General features: G+C 45.5%; 1 protein-coding gene across 2 annotated transcripts; it reads right to left on the bottom strand.

The window, feature by feature from the left end:
* Positions 1-49: 49 nt before the first annotated feature.
* AASDHPPT (aminoadipate-semialdehyde dehydrogenase-phosphopantetheinyl transferase) lies at positions 50-22,542 on the bottom strand. 2 transcript variants are annotated; one of them, XM_077341565.1, is made up of 7 exons: positions 22,351-22,542; positions 21,540-21,756; positions 19,805-20,024; positions 10,058-10,179; positions 5,270-5,431; positions 2,921-2,998; positions 50-2,285 (listed from the first exon to the last, which is right to left on the bottom strand). In XM_077341565.1, the coding sequence occupies exons 2-7, from the start codon at positions 21,714-21,716 to the stop codon at positions 2,127-2,129; spliced, it is 918 nt and encodes a 305-aa protein (XP_077197680.1). In that variant the 5' UTR covers positions 21,717-21,756; positions 22,351-22,542; the 3' UTR covers positions 50-2,126. The 2 variants fall into 2 exon arrangements, with proteins under 2 accessions (XP_077197680.1, XP_077197681.1); XM_077341566.1 differs by lacking the exons at positions 5,270-5,431; positions 22,351-22,542 and having other exon boundaries at positions 21,540-22,342.
* Positions 22,543-22,561: the final 19 nt, after the last annotated feature.

The following is a 22,561-nucleotide window of genomic DNA, read 5'->3' as shown; positions in this document are numbered from 1 at the left end:
TCTGTCCTCCAGGGCAGGAGATTTCAAAACTAATCTTGGGAGTCAGTAATGCTCTTAAGAGTTAGGAAGTGTATTTACTTCATGTTTATTTAACTGAATGTGTAGATTATTTGTCCTTTTTAAGTAAATTCCATTTGCTAGATTATCTCAATTTACTTTTTTTTTTAAAGTCATTTTGCCAACAGAGATCCTTGAACACAGCTTGTATACAATGGCACCTTGAAGACCAATAAATTTTTATTCAAGGTGTGAACTTTCATGTGCACGCACACTTCCTCTGACAATGAAATAGAAATCATAGAATCATAGAGTTGGAAGGGGCCATGCAGGTCACCTAGTCCAACCCCCTGCTCAACGCAGGATCATACCAAAGCATCCTAAAGCATCCAAGAAAAGTGTGTATCCAACCTTTGCTTGAAGACTGCCAGTGAGGGGGAGCTCACCACCTCCTTAGGCAGCCTATTCCACTGCTGAACTACTCTGACTGTGAAATTTTTTTCCCGATATCTAGCCTATATCATTGTACTTGTAGTTTAAACCCATTACTGCGTGTCCTCTCCTCTGCAGCCAACGGAAACAGCATCCTGCCCTCCTCCAAGTGACACCCTTTCAAATATTTAAAAAGGGCTATCATGTTCCCTCTCAACCTCCTTTTCTCCAGGCTGAACATTCCCAAGTCCCTCAACCTATCTTCATAGGGCTTGGTCCCTTGGCCCCAGATCATCTTTGTCACTCTCCCCTGTACCCTTTCAATTTTATCTACGTCCTTATTGAAGTGAGGCCTCCAGAACTACACACAGTACTCCACGTGTGGTCTGACCAGTGCCGCATACAATGGGACTATGACATCTTGTGATTTTGATGTGATGCCCCTGTTGATACAGGCCAAAATGGCATTTGCCTATTCACAAGACTATGTATATATACTGCATATTTGTTGGGTATTTTCAGGATGCTGTTGACTAACGTACGGCTCATTTATTCTCTCCTTATATGTAGTCTGGTGGTTTTCACTTCATTGCACGTGTAAGCTCATGCCTTGAATAAAACTTTGTTAGTCTTAACGTTGCTGCTGGAATCCAACTTTGTTCTGCTACCAGAGAACCTTTAATTCATTCTTGCTGAACAATTTATTGACTTAGATATTTGTACTCCACCAGTGATTCAAGATACCATTATTAGCTCTTGTTTATTTCCACGGTGGCAGTTCCCCCAAAGTCCCATTATTAGATGGAGAAGAACAAGATTAACACACGTACCCTTCTCCCCATTCACTAGTAGCTGAAATCTGCGTAGGCAACAACTGGAGGCAGAGGAAACTGCACCCTCAGAAGCAAATTACATTTTGGGCAAACAAAGGCCCTGTTCATCTATCAGCAGTGTGTGGTGCTTCTATCTCTAGCCAGCTATTCCCCATGACATGGCACAGGTCTTTATGGGTTCAGCAAAGACATTCCTTGATCTCATTTGCATCATTCTTGCCCTCAGAGATGTGTGAAGGTGGGTAAAAAGAGTTTCTTCAGAGTGAAAGATGGTGGGTAGGATTCCAGGGAGAAAAACCTCATGTTCACCACCGCAGGATGCCGAGAGCAGAAAAGAAGGCTGTGCCGAATGTTCTGTTTCGAAAAGGAACCCAGAAGCTGGATAATTTGGATCCCACCGTGAATCTCTGCTCATGGAGGGCATTTGCGTCAGCAAAATTGTATTTTCTCTACCTCCCAGCTCCCGCCTGTGGCCCTGAGGGGCAGGTATAGCATGAGGGCTGAACAGAAGGTCTACAGTGTGAAAGAGAGGTGGAAATCAGTGTGTGTGTGTGTGGGGGGGGGAAATACTTGGTCCTCCGGTGTTAGCAGATCTTTACTGCTGGATCTAAGCCATCACTGCGCTAAAAGAACAGGAAAACGTAGGTAACGTCTGAGAATAAATCCAGCTTCAAGAAGACAATCGCCAAAAAGTTGGTCACTCCATCTAGGAAAAAGGCTGACGTGTTAAACTTAAAGGCAGTTTATCCTTCCACCCCTTCCTTCCAAGTATACACCCCTCCCCGTACACACACAAATGAATTGCAGGTAAAGGCACAGCATGTGGGCTTTGAGTGCCTCCAAATTCATTTCTTGTCAACAGCCTTATCTTGAGTTTGAACTCTGTCGTGCTGGCCCATCCTGCCTAGAACAAAAGTGATCCCAGCAGGCAGGATCTTCAGGTCCGAGAGGAACAGCAGAAGCCACTAAATCATCAAAAGCCAGCATTGTGAAGGCAGACTGGGTCACCTCACAACAAGGAACCTTTAAAGGAAAGAAACAAACAAAAAAGGGTTATGTTCACATACAAACACGGCTAAGATTTCCACGAGCAGAAAAAGCAGGTTGCGGTTTTCTTTTTCCTTGTGGCAATGGATAAAAAGGATCCGTCCCACAGCAGAGAGCAACCTGTGCCTCCCATCACACATATCAGGTCACCACCACCTTGTCCTCCGTTCTTTTAGGGTTGTTGCTGTCCACAGTTGTTGGTGTCCAGCAGTGTTAGTTCTATATTTTATGGGCCTCTGTGGCTAGGTGTTCTGGTGCCAAGTAGGGCGCTAGTAGTTTGGTTTGGCGAAGGTGACAGGTGGCCAGCCGTGTTACTCTTGTGACCTGGGCCCCCTTTGAGAGGAAAGCAGGATCACCCCCAATACAATATATCACCATAATCATCACCACTAAACATTATAAAATTCAAGTTGCATGTAGACAACTCACTCCCTACCTGACTGGCCCTCCCTGGGGGTGTGCCACCAACAGGGAGAGAGTACTCTCCCAATGAGGGCCAATCAGTAAATTGCTTAGGTTTGTCTAGTGGATGGGCCATGTCAGAGAACAATATTTAAATGTGGCAGTTACCCTCAAAACACACTGATTTAAAAATTACCAGAGCATCTTACCTCAACATGCTTGTCTTTAGACCCCTCTGGTTTCCCCAGAGCGACCGCAACATGATGACAATTATCTAACCTGGTTTCCTAGTTAAGATTTAAAAAATAAATGAAACAAAGAATAATATCTTGGGAGTATTCTGATATTTCTGAACTGTGACATGCTGCAAATACATGTTTGGATCCTATACATCAGGGGTAGTCAACCTGCGGTCCTCCAGATGTCCATGGACTACAATTCCCATGAGCCCCTGCCAGCATATGCTCATGGGAATTGTAGTCCATGGACATCTGGAGTACCACAGGTTGACTACCCCTGCTATACACAGCATTTCTGCTTACAGAACAGGCAAAAGTGTTTTTCACCGATTTAACATTTCCCACTACAGCACTACCACCCCTCTTCCAACCCCCTTGTGACTAAGAAGCTAGAACCAAGGCTCTATTTCTCTTCATTTGCAAAGTGGGGGTAACTGGCCCTGGGATTCAATAGACAGGCACATTCATGCAGGAACCAGGTGATCCCTTGGGCACCCTGGCCGATAACAATTAGTTTTCTTTTCACCGTAGATGGTGAAAAAGCAAACCTCTCGTTGCTTATCTAGTCCAGCTGAACGCAAGCTGCCAAAAAATAATTTCCTCCTTTTCAAGATTATTTCTAGTCATTTACATTATCATAATCCTTCACTGCAGAAGAATCGTAATGCTAGTTCCTGCTGATACTGGCATGAGGCCACCTTGACCGCAGATGTCAAAAACTTTCTGGATGCTCCAACAGGGTGCAATTCAGGGTTGTGAAAATATTTCCAGCAAGCAAAATGGATTTTTCTCCTTTTTGGGGGAACATCGGAGAGATAAAGAGACTTCGTTCTTCGGTATAATTTATCATCCCCCAAATAACAAGATAATCTCTAAATTTAGGATAACATTTCTTAATACAGACAATGGTTTTCAACAAGCTTGCAGCATTAGCAGCCAGAATGATGTCATGGTTAGGATGCTGGTCTGGGACCTGGGAGACCGAGGTCCAAATCCCCAGTTGCCACGGAATTCAAGAGGCCAGACACTCTCGACCAACCTCAATGGATTGTTGTGAAGACACAACAAAGGGAGAGAACCTCAATATACACTACTAAATGTACTGCAAACTGGAAGGAGAGTTCAGTGGTGGGGAAGGAACCACCAACATTTGGTACTGAATCAAGAATCCTCAATGAGAGGAACGGAGTCAAAGGACCCAACCCACTTTTTAACAGGAAAATGAGTGGTTCGAGCCAATATATAAGAAGCAGAAATAGACCATCCACAAACAATGGAGGGTTTCAACTACTTGGGAGAATGTACCACCACCACCACCCCCTGGCCCCAAAGATAGGAAAATACGTATCTGTAAATTAAGGGGGACAATCCTCCTAGAGGAACAGTGAGCAGGGTCCAAGAAGCATAAAAAGGTGACAGTCAATTTGGAGGAGGGGGGTTGAGATACAGAGAGACAGGGAAGCTGTCCCGCTTCTACCCTTGAAAATATAAAGAGCCACGGATACTTTTGATTGGGGTAAAGGTAAAGGTAAAGGTATCCCCTGTGCAAGCACCGAGTCATGTCTTGGGGTGACGCCCTCCAGCGTTTTCATGGCAGACTCAATACAGGGTGGTTTGCCAGTGCCTTCCCCAGTCATTACCGTTTACCCCCCAGCAAGCTGGGTACTCATTTTACCAACCTCGGAAGGATGGAAGGCTGAGTCAACCTTGAGCCGGCTGCTGGGATCGAACTCCTAGCCTCATGGGCAAAGCTTTCAGACGGCTGCCTTACCACTCTGCGCCACAAGAGGCTCATTTTGGGGAAAACATCCAAATTATGCCCCCCTATTTGCATATCAATATTTTTACTTATTTACATATTATATTTACATCCCCTCTTACATTTCCTCCATTATATCTTCACAATCCCTTGGTGAGTTACTGTCTGAGAGTTAGAATCATAGAATCACAGAATCATAGACTTGGAAGGGGCCATACAGGCCATCTAGTCCAACCCGCTGCTCAACGCAGGATCAGCCCTAAGCATCCTAAAGCATCCAAGAAAAGTGTGTATCCAACCTTTGCTTGAAGACTGCCAGTGAGGCGGAGCTCACCACCTCCTTAGGCAGCCTATTCTACTGCTGAACTAAGTTGTGTGCCTACATCACGCACCCAGCTTCCACGGCAGAGTGGGGATTTGAACTCGGACCCTCTGATCCCAATCGGACACTCTCACCATTACAACCACACTGGCGGCGAAGAACATGTAGCGATGCACAAAATACTGTGTGACTTGAAAGCTTCTATGGTGTGACTCCCTAGAATCTTATGAAGCTTTACCTCAAAAGTCCAGTCCTTTTCTTCTTCGCTGTCCAGAAGCATAATTGTCTCATTATAAGTTCTTCCAACTTCCAGCTGTGCTGGGGAGACGTTAAACTCTATCCTTTGGAGATCGAAACCTATTCCAACTCCAATGGCTTTTATAAAGCTCTCTTTTAATGCCTACAAAGGAAACATTCAAACACAGGTGGATGCCCTATATGGACTTGGCTTTTTGTCATTAAGTTTACACGAGACCACATTAGAGCTTACATACCCAGAGTACTCCCCCAAATCCTTTTGGGTTGGCCTCACAGCAACAGACCTGAGAGTCACACTATTACTGCTTAATGCCTATGCATATAAGATGAGTTGGCTCTTATATGCTGCTTTTTTCTACCCAAGGGAGTCTCAATCACCTTTCCTCCCCCCCCCCCCCACAAAAGACACCCTGTGAGGGAGGTGAGGCTGAGAGAGCCCTGATATTAAGAAGAGTTGGTTCTTATACGCGGCTTTTCTCTACCCGAAGGAGTCTCAAAGTGGCTTACATTCACCTTCCCTTTTCTTTCCCCACAGCAGACACCCTGTGAGGTGGGTGAGGCTGACAGAGCCCTGATATTACTGAAGAAGAAGAAGAGTTGGTTCTTATATGCCACTTTTCTCTACCCAAAGGAGTCTCAAAGCGGCTTACATTCGCTTTCCCTTTCCTCTCCCCACAACAGACACCCTGTGAGGTAGGAGAGACTGAGACGGCCCTGATACTACTGCTTGGACCGAACAGCTTTATCAGTGCTGTGGCGAGCCCAAGGTCACCCAGCTGGCTGCATGTGGGGGAGTGGGGAATCAAACCCGGCTCGTCAGATTAGAAGTCCGCACTCCTAACCACTACACCAAGCTGGCATGCTTATACGACTCTGGTTATTAAATCCCTGTTGTCTCTCTTGCCTTTACGTATAAATTAATTTCCATGCTGAAATCGTCCAATTACAGAGCTGAAGGAATAAACCTGGACTAGTGTAGGAAGCCCCGGGCTGATGCTTGTTGTACAGAAATGGGCATCGGCCGAGCATTAGTTGCAACATTTCAAGGTCTGTTGACTGGTTCTTTAATTTCCTTTAATTTCTGTCCCTCCTTCATCAGCCCTTCAGTTGATGATTCTTGACAGTTATCCCCTCCCCCACTTCCAAGGGACTCGGAGTGATTTCTGTCTGGTTTGCAGCCAGTTTCCCGGATAGAGTCAATCTGCTCAGCTCTGGCAGTTGACCTAGGTCGCATGCCTTCAGAGCATTCTCCGAGCTCCCATGGCAGATGTGACTGGTCAAATAAGATTAAACACATTTTGCATCTTATGAAACCACCAACATAGTGTAGGGCAGCGGTAGTCAACCTGTGGTTCTCCAGATGTTCATGGACTGCAATTCCCATGAGCCCCTGCCAGCAAATGCTGGCAGGGGCTCATGGGAATTGTAGTCCATGGACATCTGGAGGACCACGGGTGGATTAACCCTGGTGTAGGGTTGCTCTCTCTAGGCTGGGAAAAGCCTGGAGATGTTGGGGGTGGAGCCTGGAAAAGGCAGGGGAGGGGGAGGGGCCTCAGCAGGATAATAGACCATAGAGTCCACCCTCCGAAGTGGCCATTTTCTCCAGGGCAAAATGGTAATCTGGAGATAATATGTAACAGCAGGAGCTCTCCAGATGCCACCTGGAAGTTTAAACATAGTGTCTCTTTTGTGATACTGAAGAAAATGTGAGATAAATCTGTGAGACTACCATCGCTGCCCAAGTGTTGGAGGGCAAGGAGGAGAATATTTTATTTGGATAGTTATACCTCATATTTCTCCTCAGCAGGGACCCCAAAAACCTCCTTCTCCCCCCACTTCCATGTCATCCACACCATCAACTAGGGATGCCAAGACCCAGGTGTGACCTGAGGATCCTCCTGTTTTACAGTTCATCTCCAGGCTAAAGAGATGGGTTCCACTGGATAAAAGGGTTGCTTTGGAGGATGGACTCGATAGCATTATACTCCACTGAGGTCCCTCCCGGCTCCAAAACCTGCCCATTCCTAGCTCCACTCCCAAAATCTCCAGGTATTTCCCAACCCAGAGCTGGCAACCCTTCCCTCAACCCTGTAAGGAAGGTTAGGCTGGAAATGTCTGGCCCCAGATCTCCCAGTGAGCTTCCTTCCATGGCAGAGTGGGGATTTGAACCTGGCTTCCCCAGATCCTAGTCTAGCCCTCTTCCCACTATATCACACTGGCTCTTTATGGTAACTCAAGGGACGAGGGAAATTGGGCCTGGCTAGACATTTGCACGGTCCATTTATGTCCTTTCAGAAATAAGAGAGACATTTTTATTTCATGACTCACCAGACTGTAAGCGGGCCCAGAGAAATGAAGCTTGAATAATTTGTTGCTAGGAGGCCATTTGGACTTTAATTTCCTTTCTTATTTTTTTAAACATTCCCTAACAGTCCAGAAGCAAAGTCCCCCAAAGGCACTCCTCTATGTTTTTAACTCGCAGCCCCACTTATCAATATCGCCTCCGCCACAATCAAATAAAGCTTTACTTGATTAGTCTATTGATTAAACTTGGCAGCCCTGAAATTCCTCTTAAAGCGCAAACAACGCAAGGGCTGGCTCTAGAATGCCAAGAACAGGACTCATTAGCCTTTTAAAGCCTTAGAAAAGAACAGAGAGCAGCAGCGCAGCGCCTCGGACCTCTGGATCGATGTTTCTCCGGCACGCACAAATCCACAACCCATTTGTCACAGGGATGCTGTTCTCTTAAAGCTTGTCAAGTTGCCACAATGCTTTCTCAGTGTCTTTGACCACCTCTGTAACTGTTGGACTAAGCCAATCTCCAACCCATTCGACCAGGGGTAGTCAACCTGTGGTCCTCCAGATGTCCATGGACCAATTCCCAATGAGGGAACCAATTCCCAGCAGGGGCTCATGGGAACTGTAGTCCATGGACATCTGGAGGACCACAGGTTGACTACCCCTGCATTAGACCACATAGTTTCAACACAAGGGGTGCCTCTCTCCTATGCTTCAATGATTTCATTGTGTGGGTGTGTAAAGTATGGTCAAATCGCAGCCAACTTACGGTGACCACAGCGAGGGGCTTTCAAGGCGAGTAAACAGTACAGGTGGTTTGCCATTGCCTTCCTCTGCCTTGATGGTCTACCTTCAAAGTATCAACCCTCCTTACTTTCCAAGATCTCACAAGATCGGACTGAACCATGCTGCCTTCCCTCCCAAACAATTCTATTAGGAATCTCCAATTTGTTAGGAGGGAACTGTCTCTGGTGGAATCTGGACCTATAGCCAAAGGGGCAGGAACTCCTACAAACAGCTGTTGCATAGGAATGCCCATTCTGCCTTTAGCATGAAATCAATGGATTTGGATAGCCCCTTAAAACCTCTAGTATATGAACTGTTGAAACTAATTGGTAGTTAAGAGAAGGAAAAGGGTAGCTTTTTTAAATTTCTGGAAATGTTCCAGCTAGAAAGGCCTAGGAAAATTTCCTGACCCTTCCTCTTTATCAGATATTGTTGCCACACTTGTATATCCGAGGGATGAAAGGACTGGAGGGTGAGCCTCACTCGGAGCCAATACGGTCTAAGTACATTTGCATAGCCCCACCTGGAGCGAGTGGGAAGCATAAATGACCTCACCAGTTTGGATGACTTCTCCCACTGAAGGAGAATAACGAGGCACCCTCAATTGCTCTTTTAATCTGTACATGGACTCAACATTTACATAGGTTCTATGTGCATTCACTATAACTTAAGAACGGGACCATCAAGCCAGATCACTAGCTTACCAACGTATTAAACGGGCAAGGACTTTTCAGGGTCTCAAGTACAGAACTTTCCTATACTTGACCATCTTAACTGTAGATGCCCAGGATTGAACGTGGGGCTTTTTGCATGTCAAGGAGACGCTCCCCTATTAAGCCATGACTTGTGACATGACCACGTTTTCAATGAGCAGCGACAGAGCAACAGTATGCAGTCCTGTATGTATTTAACTGCAGGAGAAAAATTCCTTCCAGCGGGTAGAAGGAACATGCTTTTGTTCAGAGAGGTGCCTCCTGATTGATTCCCAAAGGAGTCAGTAAGAGTCTTAGAATTCCAAAATCAAATAAACCAAAAGGCAAAATGATGATTCCTGGGGAGAAGCTGTGTGGTGGTTAGAAACAGGGGGGGGGAGGAGCATTTGCCTTGTACTTCCACTAGGTTTTCAAAGCTAATTCCTTCTTTTAAGTATTGTGAAGTGATGAAGAACACTGTGCTTCAAAGTAAAGGCGATTTGATAAACATCTTCAAGTATTTAAAAGGGTGCCATATAGAGGATGGAGCAGAGTTGTTCTCTCTTGTCCCAGAGAGACGGACCAGAACCAATGGGATGAAATTAATTCAAAAGAAATTCTGTCTAAACCTCCGGAAGAAGTTCCTGACAGTCAGAGCGGTTTCTAGGTGGAACAGGCTTCCTCGGGAGGTGATGGGTTCTCCATCTTTGGAAATTTTTAAACAGAGGCTGGATAGCCTTCTGACAAAGAGGCTAATTCTGTGAAGGCTCAAGGGGTGGCAGGTTACAGTGGATGAGCAATTGGGATGTGAGTGTCCTGCATAGTGCAGGGGGTTGGACTAGACGACCCATGAGGTCCCTTCCAACTCAATTATTCTATGATTCCATTATTCTAAAGGCACTCAAAAGTTTGAACAGGGATGGTGTTAACTCGATTATGAACAACACACAAACATTTTTAGATTCTTTAAAAAAAAACAACAACTCCATTACCCAATGTCTATGAAACATATCCAACTGAAGCCATTCATTCTGCATGGATGTGATGGTCCGCCACTCTCCCCCCGTAAACTGCCGGTTCATAATGCGAAAGAAGTCAGGAATCGAACCACTTCCTGCAATTAGAAAGTTACATTATTAGCTTGAGGGGGGGGGTCAGCACAGGAGCCCTTCCCGGCTACAGATACGTAGTCATCCCTGACCGTAGCTGCAATTAGAATACATCGTGTCTTGTTAATGGATACACTAAGAGATCGACATTCTCCTAACGTCGGTTCAGTGGCTTGATTGCTGTTTTCTTCCTTGATTCATAAGTTGTTTACCTACTAGATTTAAACAGAATTGTCTTTAAATCAAGGGGAGCATTTCTTTGTATTAAAAAGGGTATTCCTGAATTAGAGAGCCTGGGTTAATTTATTTTTTACTGACAACGGCAGCCCCTTAGGATTTTCAAGGCAAGAGACAATCCGAGGGATACCTTTGCCTCCCTCTGCATTGCAACCCGGGCCTCCCTTGGAGGTCTCCCGTGCAAATACTAGGCAGGGCTGACCCTGCTTAGCTTTTTAAATCTGTCTAGCAGCAGCCTCTTGTGGTGCAGGGTGGTAAGGCAGCCAACATGCTGTCTGAAGCTCTGACTATGAGGCTGGGAGTTCGACCCCAGCAGCCGGCTCAAGGTTGACTCAGCCTTCCATCCTCCTGAGGTCAGTAAAATGAGTACCCAACTTGCTGGGGGGTAAACGGTAATGACTGGGGAAGGCACTGGCAAACCACCCCGTATTGAGTCTGCCAAGAAAACGCTAGAGGGCGTCACCCCAAGGGTCAGACATGACCCAGTGCTGGCACAGGGGAGACCTTTACCTTTAGCAGGGACTATCCAAGGCAGCGTTGGGTTGACCTCACTGATGCTTAACATCAACGCAGTGAATGCTTAACTTTTATCCCAGTACTTCCAACAGAGGATACAACATTATTAACAAACGCTTCTCGTGAAGAAATACCTTTTTAATTTCAGGAACCAGACCGATCCTCCCTATACCGCAACCCCCCTTTGATGCTGCTCTTAGACACAGTGAAATAAGCCTGCTCCGTAGCAGGAAGCGGGACAGAAGATCCAATTAAAAAGCCACAAGGGTTTGCATTCTCATAATGAATGTTTTTTTTATTAAAAAGTGAGGGCAATGTAATTTTAAATGACAGGCTCCTTAATGCAAAATTGGCCCGGCACAGTCCGCCATTTAGCATCGCAAAGTTAAACAAACTTTCAAATGAAAACAGGAATTCCAACTATGTCGCGTGAAGGCTATGACACCTTTGAAGTCTAATCATATACTTTAAAAAAGAGAATCAATCAATGGATGCCAAGGTTCTTGCATAAAACAACAGCTGGAGTGACAGTTATAAAAGAGGAGTCTGTCCAACTCCCCTCACCCACCCCTTTTACCAATAAGGTCTGGACTGAATTCCGTGCAGAAAAAAAGAGATGTTTACCACTATAAAGGTCAAACAATTATTTCCACAAGATTACAATATGAATTTGCAGATGAAGCAAGGCCTATCTTCATACTGGATTCCATTATATGAAATATAATTGTGGAGAATATCTTGCAAGACTTGTTGGGGGATTCTGTATAGCAACAATGTAAAAGACAGTTGTCATCAGTGTAAGGTGACCAGATTGTCCCACTTTTGGAGGGACATCTGGGGGCACCTGGCAAATTGTACTTGTTGTTGCTGTTGTTAGGTGCGAAGTCGTGTCCGACCCATTGCGACCCCATGGACAATGATCCTCCAGGCCTTCCTGTCCTCTACCATTCCCTGGAGTCCTTTTAAGTTTGCTTCAGTGACTCCATCCAGCCACCTCATTCTCTGTCAACAAATTGTACTTATGTTGACATTAAAAAAATATATATTACAATACTATTTTTGCGTTCTATGCATTCTATCAAATTTTTGTTGCTCCATTTAGACCAAATTTTTAATCAAGACCCCCCCCCCCGGTCAATGTTGTCCCACTTTACCAATGGTACCAAAGAGGGTACATCAGTGGCCACTTTAACAAAGAGGGTACATCAGTGGCCATGTACCCTCAAACAATGGGTGAGGGTAGGGTAGGGTCACTTACCCACAGCAAACTGAGGCCCACCCTTCTGGTGACATGACTTCTGGTACAACAGAAGTGATGTTGTTGTATTGCCAGTGGCAGAAACCTAGGCCTGAGTTTGCTGTTGAAAAGTCCTCCTACAGGCTAGTTGATTGGTGTGGGGGGAGGGGTCCCAGAGTGAGGGACCTCCCACCCCCAGCCGGAGTCTGGGAACCCTAAATGCACATGTAAAGACTAGACCGTGCTGTAAAGGTAAAGGTATCCCCTGTGCAAGCACCGAGTCATGTCTGACCCTTGGGGTGACGCCCTCTAGCGTTTTCATGGCAAACTCAATGCGGGGTGGTTTGCCAGTGCCTTCCCCAGGCATTACCGTTTACCCCCCAGCAAGCTGGGTACTCATTTTACCACCCTTGGAAGGATGGAAGGCTGAGTCAACCATGAGCCGGCTGCTGGGAATGAACTCCCAGCCTCATGGGCAGAGCTTTCAGACTGCACGTCTGCTGCCTTACCATTCTGCGCCACAAGAGGCTCTATGCTGTGCTGAGATATCCACAAATATAGTAATTAATTTCAAGTTAGCACTTTTGCACTGGCTCCTTAGGTTGCATTTCCCTTGTCTGAAGATGGTAACTCTTCAATCCACAAGGAGCTTCTGATGCAATGTCAAAAAAGATCATGGAAACCATTGGTTGGCCATTCCATTTCAAAAAGCAAGCATGGCAAATTATGTGACATAACGACCTCTAAGGAAAACCTAATATACATGCAAATAAACAAGGACTGGAAAGATGTCTTAAAGATGAATAAACATGTGAATTCTAACACATCCGTGGGAAAAATACATCTTAAAAGGATAAAATAGAAAGTTATCCAAAATATACACAGTCAATGCAAAACACCAAGTTGCACCCTATGACTATTCTGTAGCTCTCCTTCCCACACACACACTTTCCCCCCCCTTCCCTGACCCAGCAGTCCCTTGTAACAAACAGAAAGGCAATGCCTGGGATTGAGGGACCCTCATCAACAGATAGCAACATGAATGATAAATTGGAGAAACCATCCTTGTTCGTTCGTCACCCAAATGTTCGTACAAGACAACCTACCACCTACAAGTAGGTTGTACGAAGGCACACCAGTGTCACTATGCAAGGATATTCAAACAATCCTCCTCTTGTTCGGTGTTTTTGCGACAGAACCTTCAAGGTTCCCTTGAGGTCTGACTTATATTTTACGGTTGGGGGTGGGAGAATTTGAAGTGAAATGCCTGGGATAAAATGGACAGAGCTGCTGGCAGACAGAGCTCCAAAGAAATACATCAGAGAATACTCAAGGCGACAGCAGAATCATTTAATTTTTTTAAAGAGGGGGAGGGAGAACAATTCACAGCACATTGGGGCAGCCTGAAGAAAAACGGAAGTATAATTTCAGCAGATAGGTGGAGGAATCACCAGACAATCTACTCGGCATTAAGCTGGACCTGGAGAACCTGAAGCTGTCGTTTATGAGGCTGAGAACGCTGGAAAATTACTACCAGACTCATTATTTTAATTTACTGGCACTAAAATCCGACAAATGGTAATGGCAGGGAAACAGGCAACGGCTGTGCAGAACACGTTTTGCTTTAGGAAATAAAAATATGTTATACTTTGAGACCCTTTTTTAAAAAAAGGCAAGTTTGATTCCCTGCATAAGGCATTTGTAGCAATACACTAGTTCTTGAAGTTTCCTATGAGAAAGTTTTTAAGGACTTCCCCTGCCCTCTTAGCTTAATTTGGGCATTCCTGGAATAGGCAGCCATTGGTGCATGGGCCGTACTACTTACGTCAACTACAGGGGTAATCAACCAGTGGTCCTCCAGATGTTCATGGACTACAATTCCCATGAGCCCCTGCCAGCAAATGCTGGCAGGGGCTCATGGGAATTGTAGTCCATGAACATCTGGAGGACCACTGGTTGAGGATCCCTGAACTACAATACAATCCAAAGAAGGCTTTTCTTTGAGAGAGTCCTACTGAACAAACCTGTGAGTTGAATGAATATATGAACCTGAATCTCCCACAGTGCCATTCTAATCAGTTAAACCCTTAATAGACAGAAGGGTGCAACTCTGCTTAGGATGGCACCACCAGATCTTAGTCCAACACCCAAACCAAAACAACTACACTGCATTGGCTCTCCAGGATCTGACGTCTTGTGTTCAGAGCTTACTGGTGGCCTTGAGCCAGTAACTCTCTCCTCGCAGGGTTGTTATGAAGATAAAATGAAGACAGGAGAAACATGCAGGCACCCATGAGCTTCTTAAAGGAAGGACGGGATAAAAATGTTTAATCAAATCCCAACCACTCCCCACCAGAGTCTCAGATGAAAATGGACATTTTCTGAATAAGCAGACTAAAGAGTTCCACGTTGTACCTAGATAGCTTATCTTCTTGTCCCAGAAACAATAAGGACATCATTTATTTGTTGACTTCAGCTACAGTCTGCTTGAGACTTGAGAAAGCAAAAATTATATCAAACCTCTTTGCCATATGGAACAACTGCAGGAGCCAACCTATTAGGAGAATCACATATTATCACGGAAAGAATCTAAGGGCATAAGAGACTTCAGGAATGAGTGATCCTCATGCAAAAGGGATATTTTTGTCTTGTTCAAACTCCGTTTCTTCTAGAACAAAATCTTGGCAAGGGAATCGAGGGGTCTTCCATTCTGCACCCTCCCTGTTTCTCAGAAGAGCCATTTCACATTGAAACATCTGATGCTGCCAGTGTTGTTTCTCTGTGTTCTTACTTTGAACTGGAGGTCTGAATTCTGAACTATATTCCCTCAACAGACAAAGAAAAAAGAAAAAGAAAAAGAAAAAAGGAAGCCTTCATCAAGAATAAAAGTAAATTTTTCCTTCAACTTCTTTCAAGATTTAGGGGAAGGGGGGATTAACATACAAGACAGCTCTTAGTTTTGCTTTTAAAAAGAAGGAAACCATTCTCTCTTTGCCCATCATTCTGCATGACAGAGGTTTGTGTATTGCCTTATTGTTCCAGATGAAGGATAAAATCATGGCAAAACTTCTTGGCAGGGCCCCTCTTATTAGCAGCATCAATGCAACAAAGGAGTTTTATATGTCACAAAGTGACTAAGAATTTCTTTGTCAACTCCTATTTCCTTCTGCTGATAGTTTAAAAGAGAATTCCTCCCATCCCTTCAGGCAAGATAAGGCAGTCTGTTTTTCTTCAAAACAGCACGTCAAATACCACATGGCAGTAGTAGTTTGTGTCAGACTAGTATGGACAATGAAGAAAGCTGATGGGAAGAAAGTTGACTCATTTGAAGTGTGGTCTTGGAAGATACCGACTGCCAAAAAGACAAATCGGTGGGCTCTAGCTCAAATCTCTAGAAGCCAACATGGTCACATTATGAGAAGACAGGAGTCACTGAGAAAGGCCGTCATGCTTGGAAAAGTGGAAGGCAGCAGGGAAAGAGGAAGACCCAACATGAGCTGGATTGACTCAGTCAAGGAAGTCACAGCACTCCGTTTGCAAGACTGAGCAAGGATATAACTATAGGACGTTTGGAAGACATCAATCCATAGAGGCGACTTGATGGCACTGTGAATTCCTTACTCTGCCATGGGATTTTGCTGGGTGAACTTGGGTCACTCATTCTCTCAGACTAACTTACTTATAAGGTTGCCATACACCCCGGTGGAGATGGGGAGTCCTGCACTGCCAGGCCCTATCTCGCCACCGCTGATCAGCTGGCTAGCGTGGGGAGGGGGAACGTACCACAAGAAAAGAGGAAGATCTACCCAAGGTGCAGTGACATGTTTACATCGCTGCTCATGTGATCCAGAAGCGACGTCATCATTTGTGTGGTAGAAGCCAAACTTTCCATTGTTCAAATACCAGAGGGTTGCCCCAACATCTTGGACATAATGATGTCACTTCTGGGTCAAGTAGGAAGTGACACAAACACATCACTATACATCAGATGGGCTTCCCTGCTGCTCCTGGTAAGTCCCCCCCCCCATACCCTGCCAATTGCCAGGAGGGACCTATCAACCCTACTTACCACAGAGTCATTGTGAGGATAAAACAGAGGAAGGGGAAAGGGACATTCCAAGGTGTTCGGGATCCCTGCTTAGGAAGGAAAGTGGGGTATAACTGTCTCAACCAAATGAAGTAATAAAAATTAGGAGTAATAATCCTAGGCACTAAATCAAGGGTTGGCTCCTACCAGCTGTCCTGCTCAATCTGCACTGATTCTTCTCATTACAGCCGGCCGGTGGTCACAAGGGGGGCTTCTCCCTCTTTTGCCATCGAAAACCCCAGGAACGATTCAACCCAGAAACCATGAAGCTCCATCAGAGCTGCAATCTAATGCATTCCTACCTGAAAGCAACTCCCCCATGAAACACCGTAAGATTGTTCCTGAGCAACCATGGGGGGACTGCGAGAGGGTGAGGAGGAATAATTGGTTCTCAGAGTCTTCATGTCTAATTTCCTTCAGAATGAATTGTATCAGAACCTCGCTCTCTCTAGAGTGTTAATTTTGGAAAGCAGACAATCCAGCTTTGCGTCAGCAGTTGTAAAATTAGTTTTAACTTATTTTTAATTGATTTCCCCTGGCAAAGGATAGATGATAACCATTAGCTGAAAGGAGGAGGAAAAGCCCTAAGGACAGATGAAAATATTTACATACTAATGCAGAAAGCAAGTAAAAGGCTTTTGGAAAGGACTGATAGGATTGTGAGCGTGTACGTGTTAACAGGAGTCTTGAAATTTGTAGTGGGCTCAGATTTCAGAAAGAAACCGAAAAACTCAAAACAGTTGTTGGCTCAAGAACATAAGAGAAGCCATGTTGGATCAGGCCAATGGCCTATGCAGTTCCAACACTTCGTTTTACAGAACCCAGGTGCCATTAGTGGGACCTGGACCATGTCTAAACATTCCTGAGCACATGGGGAGGGTTGATTTTGGAGAATGATCCCCTTCTGAGGGAGACATCTGATGGCCTAAACCAAGCTATTTCTGGGGTTTCGTGTCACCTGGGGGGAGAAGCTAACCCCCTCCCCTCCTGCATCTGAGGCTTTTCGGGTCTCGCCTAGAACCATAGAGGCCAACAGGAAGGACCACAAAAGTGGTTGATGCCTCAGATCCCCATACTGACCTGAATTTATTTTACTGACATAGGTACACCCTGCCTTTCCTTCATGGTGCAAGGGGACTTAACAACAAATGTACATATCGTCATAGAAAGTACAATAAAACCCCAAGCAACCACCCTCCTGCCCAACAAATATCTACAGGCTGGTATTGGAAAGTTTTAGCTAAGGTTTTCAAGGCAAGAAATGTTCAGAGGTGGTTTGCCAAAACCTGCCTCTATGGAGTGACCCTGGAATTCCTTGGCAATCCCCCATCTAAGTATGAACCAGGGCCAACCCAGCTTCTGAGATCTGATGAGATCTGGTTAGTTTGGCCCATCCAGGTCAGAAGGCCTTCTTATAGACTGCATCCCATGAATGAGAAGCCCTAGTGATTAAAATGGCCTTGCAATGCCTCCTAAAAACATCTAAAGATAGTGGTTGCCATCAAGACCTCAGGAACCTTCTTCCATAGGACAGGAGCTACCACATACATAGCACAGGCTCTGGTCAATGCCAGGTGAGCTACCCCAAGAAGGAAAACACCAAGTAGGCTGCAACCTGAAGGCAGAAGCTGGTGCACAGGAAGATTCAGGAGAAAAGGTCCCAGGGGACAGGAAGATGTAGTCAAAAGTATATATTTCCAGGTTTCATGAATCTCAGTGGAAAAGGACTAAACGCTCATTTAATTATCTTGCTTACATCAATAGAATTTAAGAATATTAAGCTTTGGTTGGATTCTAAGGATTCTGTTGACACTTTATAAATCTGAAACGGCAAAAAGCAAACAGATATCCACGAGGAACTCATGGAGGAGGAAAAATCCCAGCCTACCACCATTTAGCTCTCTTGGCCCCAGTACTCTCTGTGCTAATTTTAAATGGCCTCTTTTTGGAGACCGTTTTTTTAAAAAGACAGACAAGAAGAACATCAAATACGGCACTTTGCTAACTGTTCTGTAGGGAATTGCTGGAAAAAAATCTGTCTCACACACAAAAGGCTAAAAAAAGAAGCTACAAAAGCACTTGATGCTAAGAATACAAGCCCTTTACAAACTTTCCCGCTCACTATCAGTTTTAACTCTCTTGACTCTCCCGCAGAATTCTGGAAATCGCAATTTGGCAAGGATGTGGAGCTTCTTACATGAGGTTTTCCAGCCCCGTCCCCCCAAACTTACCCACAGAGGTGATTAATTAATTTACATCCACAATGAAAACACACTTTTAGGCTTGCTGCCATCAAGTAGTTGGTAGAACGAGATGTTCGAAAGACGGCCCAGTTTTGTAAATCAAGGAATTACTCCACGAGGACTGTCTTTAAGGATGCAGGACTAAATGCTATCTCTTCTGATCCTTAAATTGCCTTTGCAGCTTAAAAGAATAAACACAAGAGCTCCCCATTTTTGCCAAAGGGCTGGAGAAGTGAAGCCTGAAGAAGTATTTACAGAGCAATAGCACAACCCTGTGGCGAGTCGTGAGATACCCACTTTGGGAGGAAAAATACAAAAATACCCATCACTGAAGGGTCTTTTCCTGAAAACAGTCTTCTGACAGCCCCAGAACTTCCTTTCAACCATATTGCCTTGGAAATTCTTACTCTGACATTTTGGAAGATAGAAATCATATTTGATTTCTATAGGTATGATTCATGGATGTCTCTACAGCAAACCATCAACCAAACGTCCTTTGTTCTTACCCTGTACTTCAGCAGAAGAAATTCGTCATCTGTGCAGTGCAAATCAGCAGCAGAGTTAGACCCCCAAACCCGCTGATTTCAATGGATGTAGAAGGGTGTAACTTGGCCCAGGAAGGCGCTCCTAGCCTGGCCCCACTGCCTACCCCAGCTAAATATTTTCACAAATGTTTATACTCCTAGTAAGCGTTATACATTGCCATCTTACCCAGCTTCACTGTTATTAAATCCCTTCAGCTCTTTATTCTTGCTTCCAAACATCCTTCAAACACATAAGTCAAGTCACTTGCAGAAATGTCCTAGAAATCTACAGATACAGATTTAGGTGAATATTTCAAATCAATGTGTGAATAGCCTTGCAGTTGCTGGCTCCATACTTTCCTCCAGTTATCCTAGGAATCACTTCCCCCTTGACTGGCCCAAGATCACCCAGATGGTTTCATGTGGAGGAATGGAGCATCCAACCTGACCACACCTTTTAAATGTTACTCCACACTGGCTCTCTAGACCAAACTGACATAGAGGTATCAGCAACATTGTACTCCCTCCATGTCCCTGCCCTCAGCTCTCTTGCTTGTTGTTGTGCTCAGCAGGATGACCCTATTGTTGAGTCCGACTGACCCAAGACTCTAAGATAGTAGAGTAGCTCAGCCAGTCACTGGCCAAGGCTCTGCTGCCACCAGAAATCCCTTAATGGCTACAATATTCATCAGCCAACTGGAAAAATGGGGTTACTCATCCCTGTATGCCACACATGACACAGAGGGACCTTGCAGAAAGATGTGGGGAGTCACTAGTGTATGTTACCTGGCAAGCTCGTCTTCATCACATCAATGCCAACCTGACGGTCAGGCTCAGCTGCCAGGACCGCATAATTCCCTTGATGAGAGATGTTGAAGTTCAAAGGGGAACGGCTTGTGTCATTCGCGAGGACAGGTTTGCCTTTTGAAGTCCTTTCTAAGCGTATTTCGTTCCAAGGAATGTTCAGTTTTTCGGCAATTAATTTCCTTATCAGCAGACGGCCAGCCTTTGAAAAACAAACACAGAAACAATGAACACTAGGAAAGTCTTCCTTCATAAATGAAAAAGCAATTCACCTAAAACACCGTTTTCCTTTTTTTTTTTTAAGCCAGCTGATAGAATAGCTTTCGCTTTGTAGTAGACTTTCTTCCTTTCAGTCAGTTCAGGCGGCACAATAGCCAAACTTAATATGCTTAGGCAGTGCTATCCTAAACAGATTTATACCCTTCAATAACTGTTGAAGCCAGTGGGCTTAGAAAGAGCATAACTATGCTTGGGACTGCACTGTTAGCATGTGGTCCTAGAAGATGTTTCAGGATCAAGTCAAAATAGAAATGGTTCTTGGGTAGGGATGCCAATCTTCAGCTGGTGACTGGAGATCTCCCATTATTACAACGGATCTTTAGTTGATGGAGATCAGTTCACCTGGAGAAAATGAAAACTTTGGAAAATAGAATCTGTGGCGTTATACTCCACTGAAATCCCTCCAATCCCCTCCCCAGACTTCATCCCCAAAATCTCCAGGTATCTCCTGACTTGGGGCTTGCAACCCTATTCCTGAAGGACACGCACAACCATTACATTTGAGTGGTGTTGCATTGACCCTTTATGCACTGGGAACTTCACTGCCCCAGCTCTCGTGCAGGAGCACAAATTGGGGGCAGATGAGGTGCACCGGGCCAAGGGCTCCCCCATGTGGGTGCAGGAAGAGATGGGGCAACCTGCCACGACTAAAATTCCAGCCTGCAGCCCGGCATGAAACCTCCTGTGCATAAACAGTCATTGGCAGGCCCATTTTATCACTCCAGAATGTTTTTATCCTCTTCCTGCACGATGCCATGATTTAAATATGAGCTTGGCCAGCAAGCAGGACTTCTCAGGATGGCACAGATAATGCTCAGACTCCCAGTGAGACCCAGCACAATCAAATGTTTACAATAGGATCTAGGGGGCCAAGGCACAAATCCCCAGTTTAGCCCCAAAACGTATTGGGCGAACTTAAAGTATACTTGGGTCCTCCGCCTCACCTATCTCCAAGGGTTGCTGCAAGAGAAGGGAGTCCCACGGATACTATTCTGGGCACCAGGCAGGAAAGGAAGGATATAAAACATTCTGGAGAGATAAAATGGGCCTGCCAGTGCAATGCCACTCATATGTAACATTAGTGCACTAGCAAAATGTCTGTCTGAGCTACAGATCTCACGTGCCAGTAGAACTGTGCCGTGAACACAACAGTGATGTACATAATGTGGCACAGCATCACATTTAAATCTGGAAAGGCTGATTCCTCCTGGAACAGATGTACCAAACAGAGGGTATAATAGAACCTTTAAAACAATTAGCAAGTCCGTGGGAAGGAATGTCACAGCAGGCCAGCAGACTCTTCTGTTTTGTCTGGTCTAGTGGTTAGTACATCTCTGGGGGACTAAACACCAATGGTTTGAACAGCTCTTGCAGTAACTCCCATCATCTGGGCACATTTAACGGTCAAAGAGTGGAAGAGGTTGACAAATAAATATACCATGGCAGCCTTGGCATCACGGGCAAAGACGAACTGTCCGATGCGCTCCTTCTCTTCAGGCTGGACCAGGCGCATGGCCAGCAGCCAGTCCTCACGGCAGGGGGCCCAGGAGGCGTAGGAAAACGCCCAGCGCACGCTCTCCATGGCAAGCCGCTCCAAGGAAGCCACAACTTGCATAAATGAAAGCTGGCAAGAGGAAGGGTGGACACTGGTACACCTAAATAGATGAGAACTGAGGTTGATGGCCACCGGAATGGAAAGATCCGGGTTCAAATCTCTGCTCTCCTGGGAAGCAACCTGGCTGGCCAGAGCAACCCTGGTCTTTCAGGCTAAGTCACCTTTCGCGGTTGGGGCAAAATAGGTTAACCTCATCAGCATCTTGTGGAGGACACGAAAGGTGAAGGACAAAGCAATGATTCTCTGACTTCTCCCATTCGCAGTTAATGGTCCTCTTTAACTTAGGTTGGGGGCTACCACACCCCTGGGGAAGTGAAGGGCGGGGTGAGCCTCTAGAGGGCGTTCAAAGGCCTCTATTGCAGTAGCTCCTACTTAATCGTGGGTGCCGCTCTTCAATGGGCAGGCGATCACGCTGGGTGCAAGCGGTCTTAGAAGCAACCCCCTTGAAAGCAAGGACACTTCCTTCTGAGTAGGCGTGCACCGGGCTGCGACCCTGCAATGCAACGCAATGCAACGCAAAGTAGTGCAGTGCAGTGCAGTGCAATGCAACACTGCCACCTTACAACCCCTCACCCTGCAAAACAAGGAACCACCCGCTCCCATTTGCAAAGCAGCCCTTTAAGAGAGGACAAACCAAAGCAGCCCAGAGCAGACGTCATCAGCAGGATGCAGGATGGACCAATCACCGGGCGCTCCCTGCAGTGGACATAGAGATGGAATGAGTTTATTTGCAACCTTCACTTCCGATCTCCCATCGAGCGCGGCTATATGCGGGGCTGCTCTATCCCCGCATTTCTCCTTCTCTCTCTTCTGTTTCTTGCAGGGCTTGCCCCCGCACGCTCACT

This window comes from Paroedura picta, chromosome 6 (genome assembly GCF_049243985.1).
Source record: "Paroedura picta isolate Pp20150507F chromosome 6, Ppicta_v3.0, whole genome shotgun sequence".
Taxonomy (NCBI): Eukaryota; Metazoa; Chordata; class Lepidosauria; order Squamata; family Gekkonidae; genus Paroedura; species Paroedura picta.
This window is presented reverse-complemented; position numbering and strand designations above follow the sequence as displayed.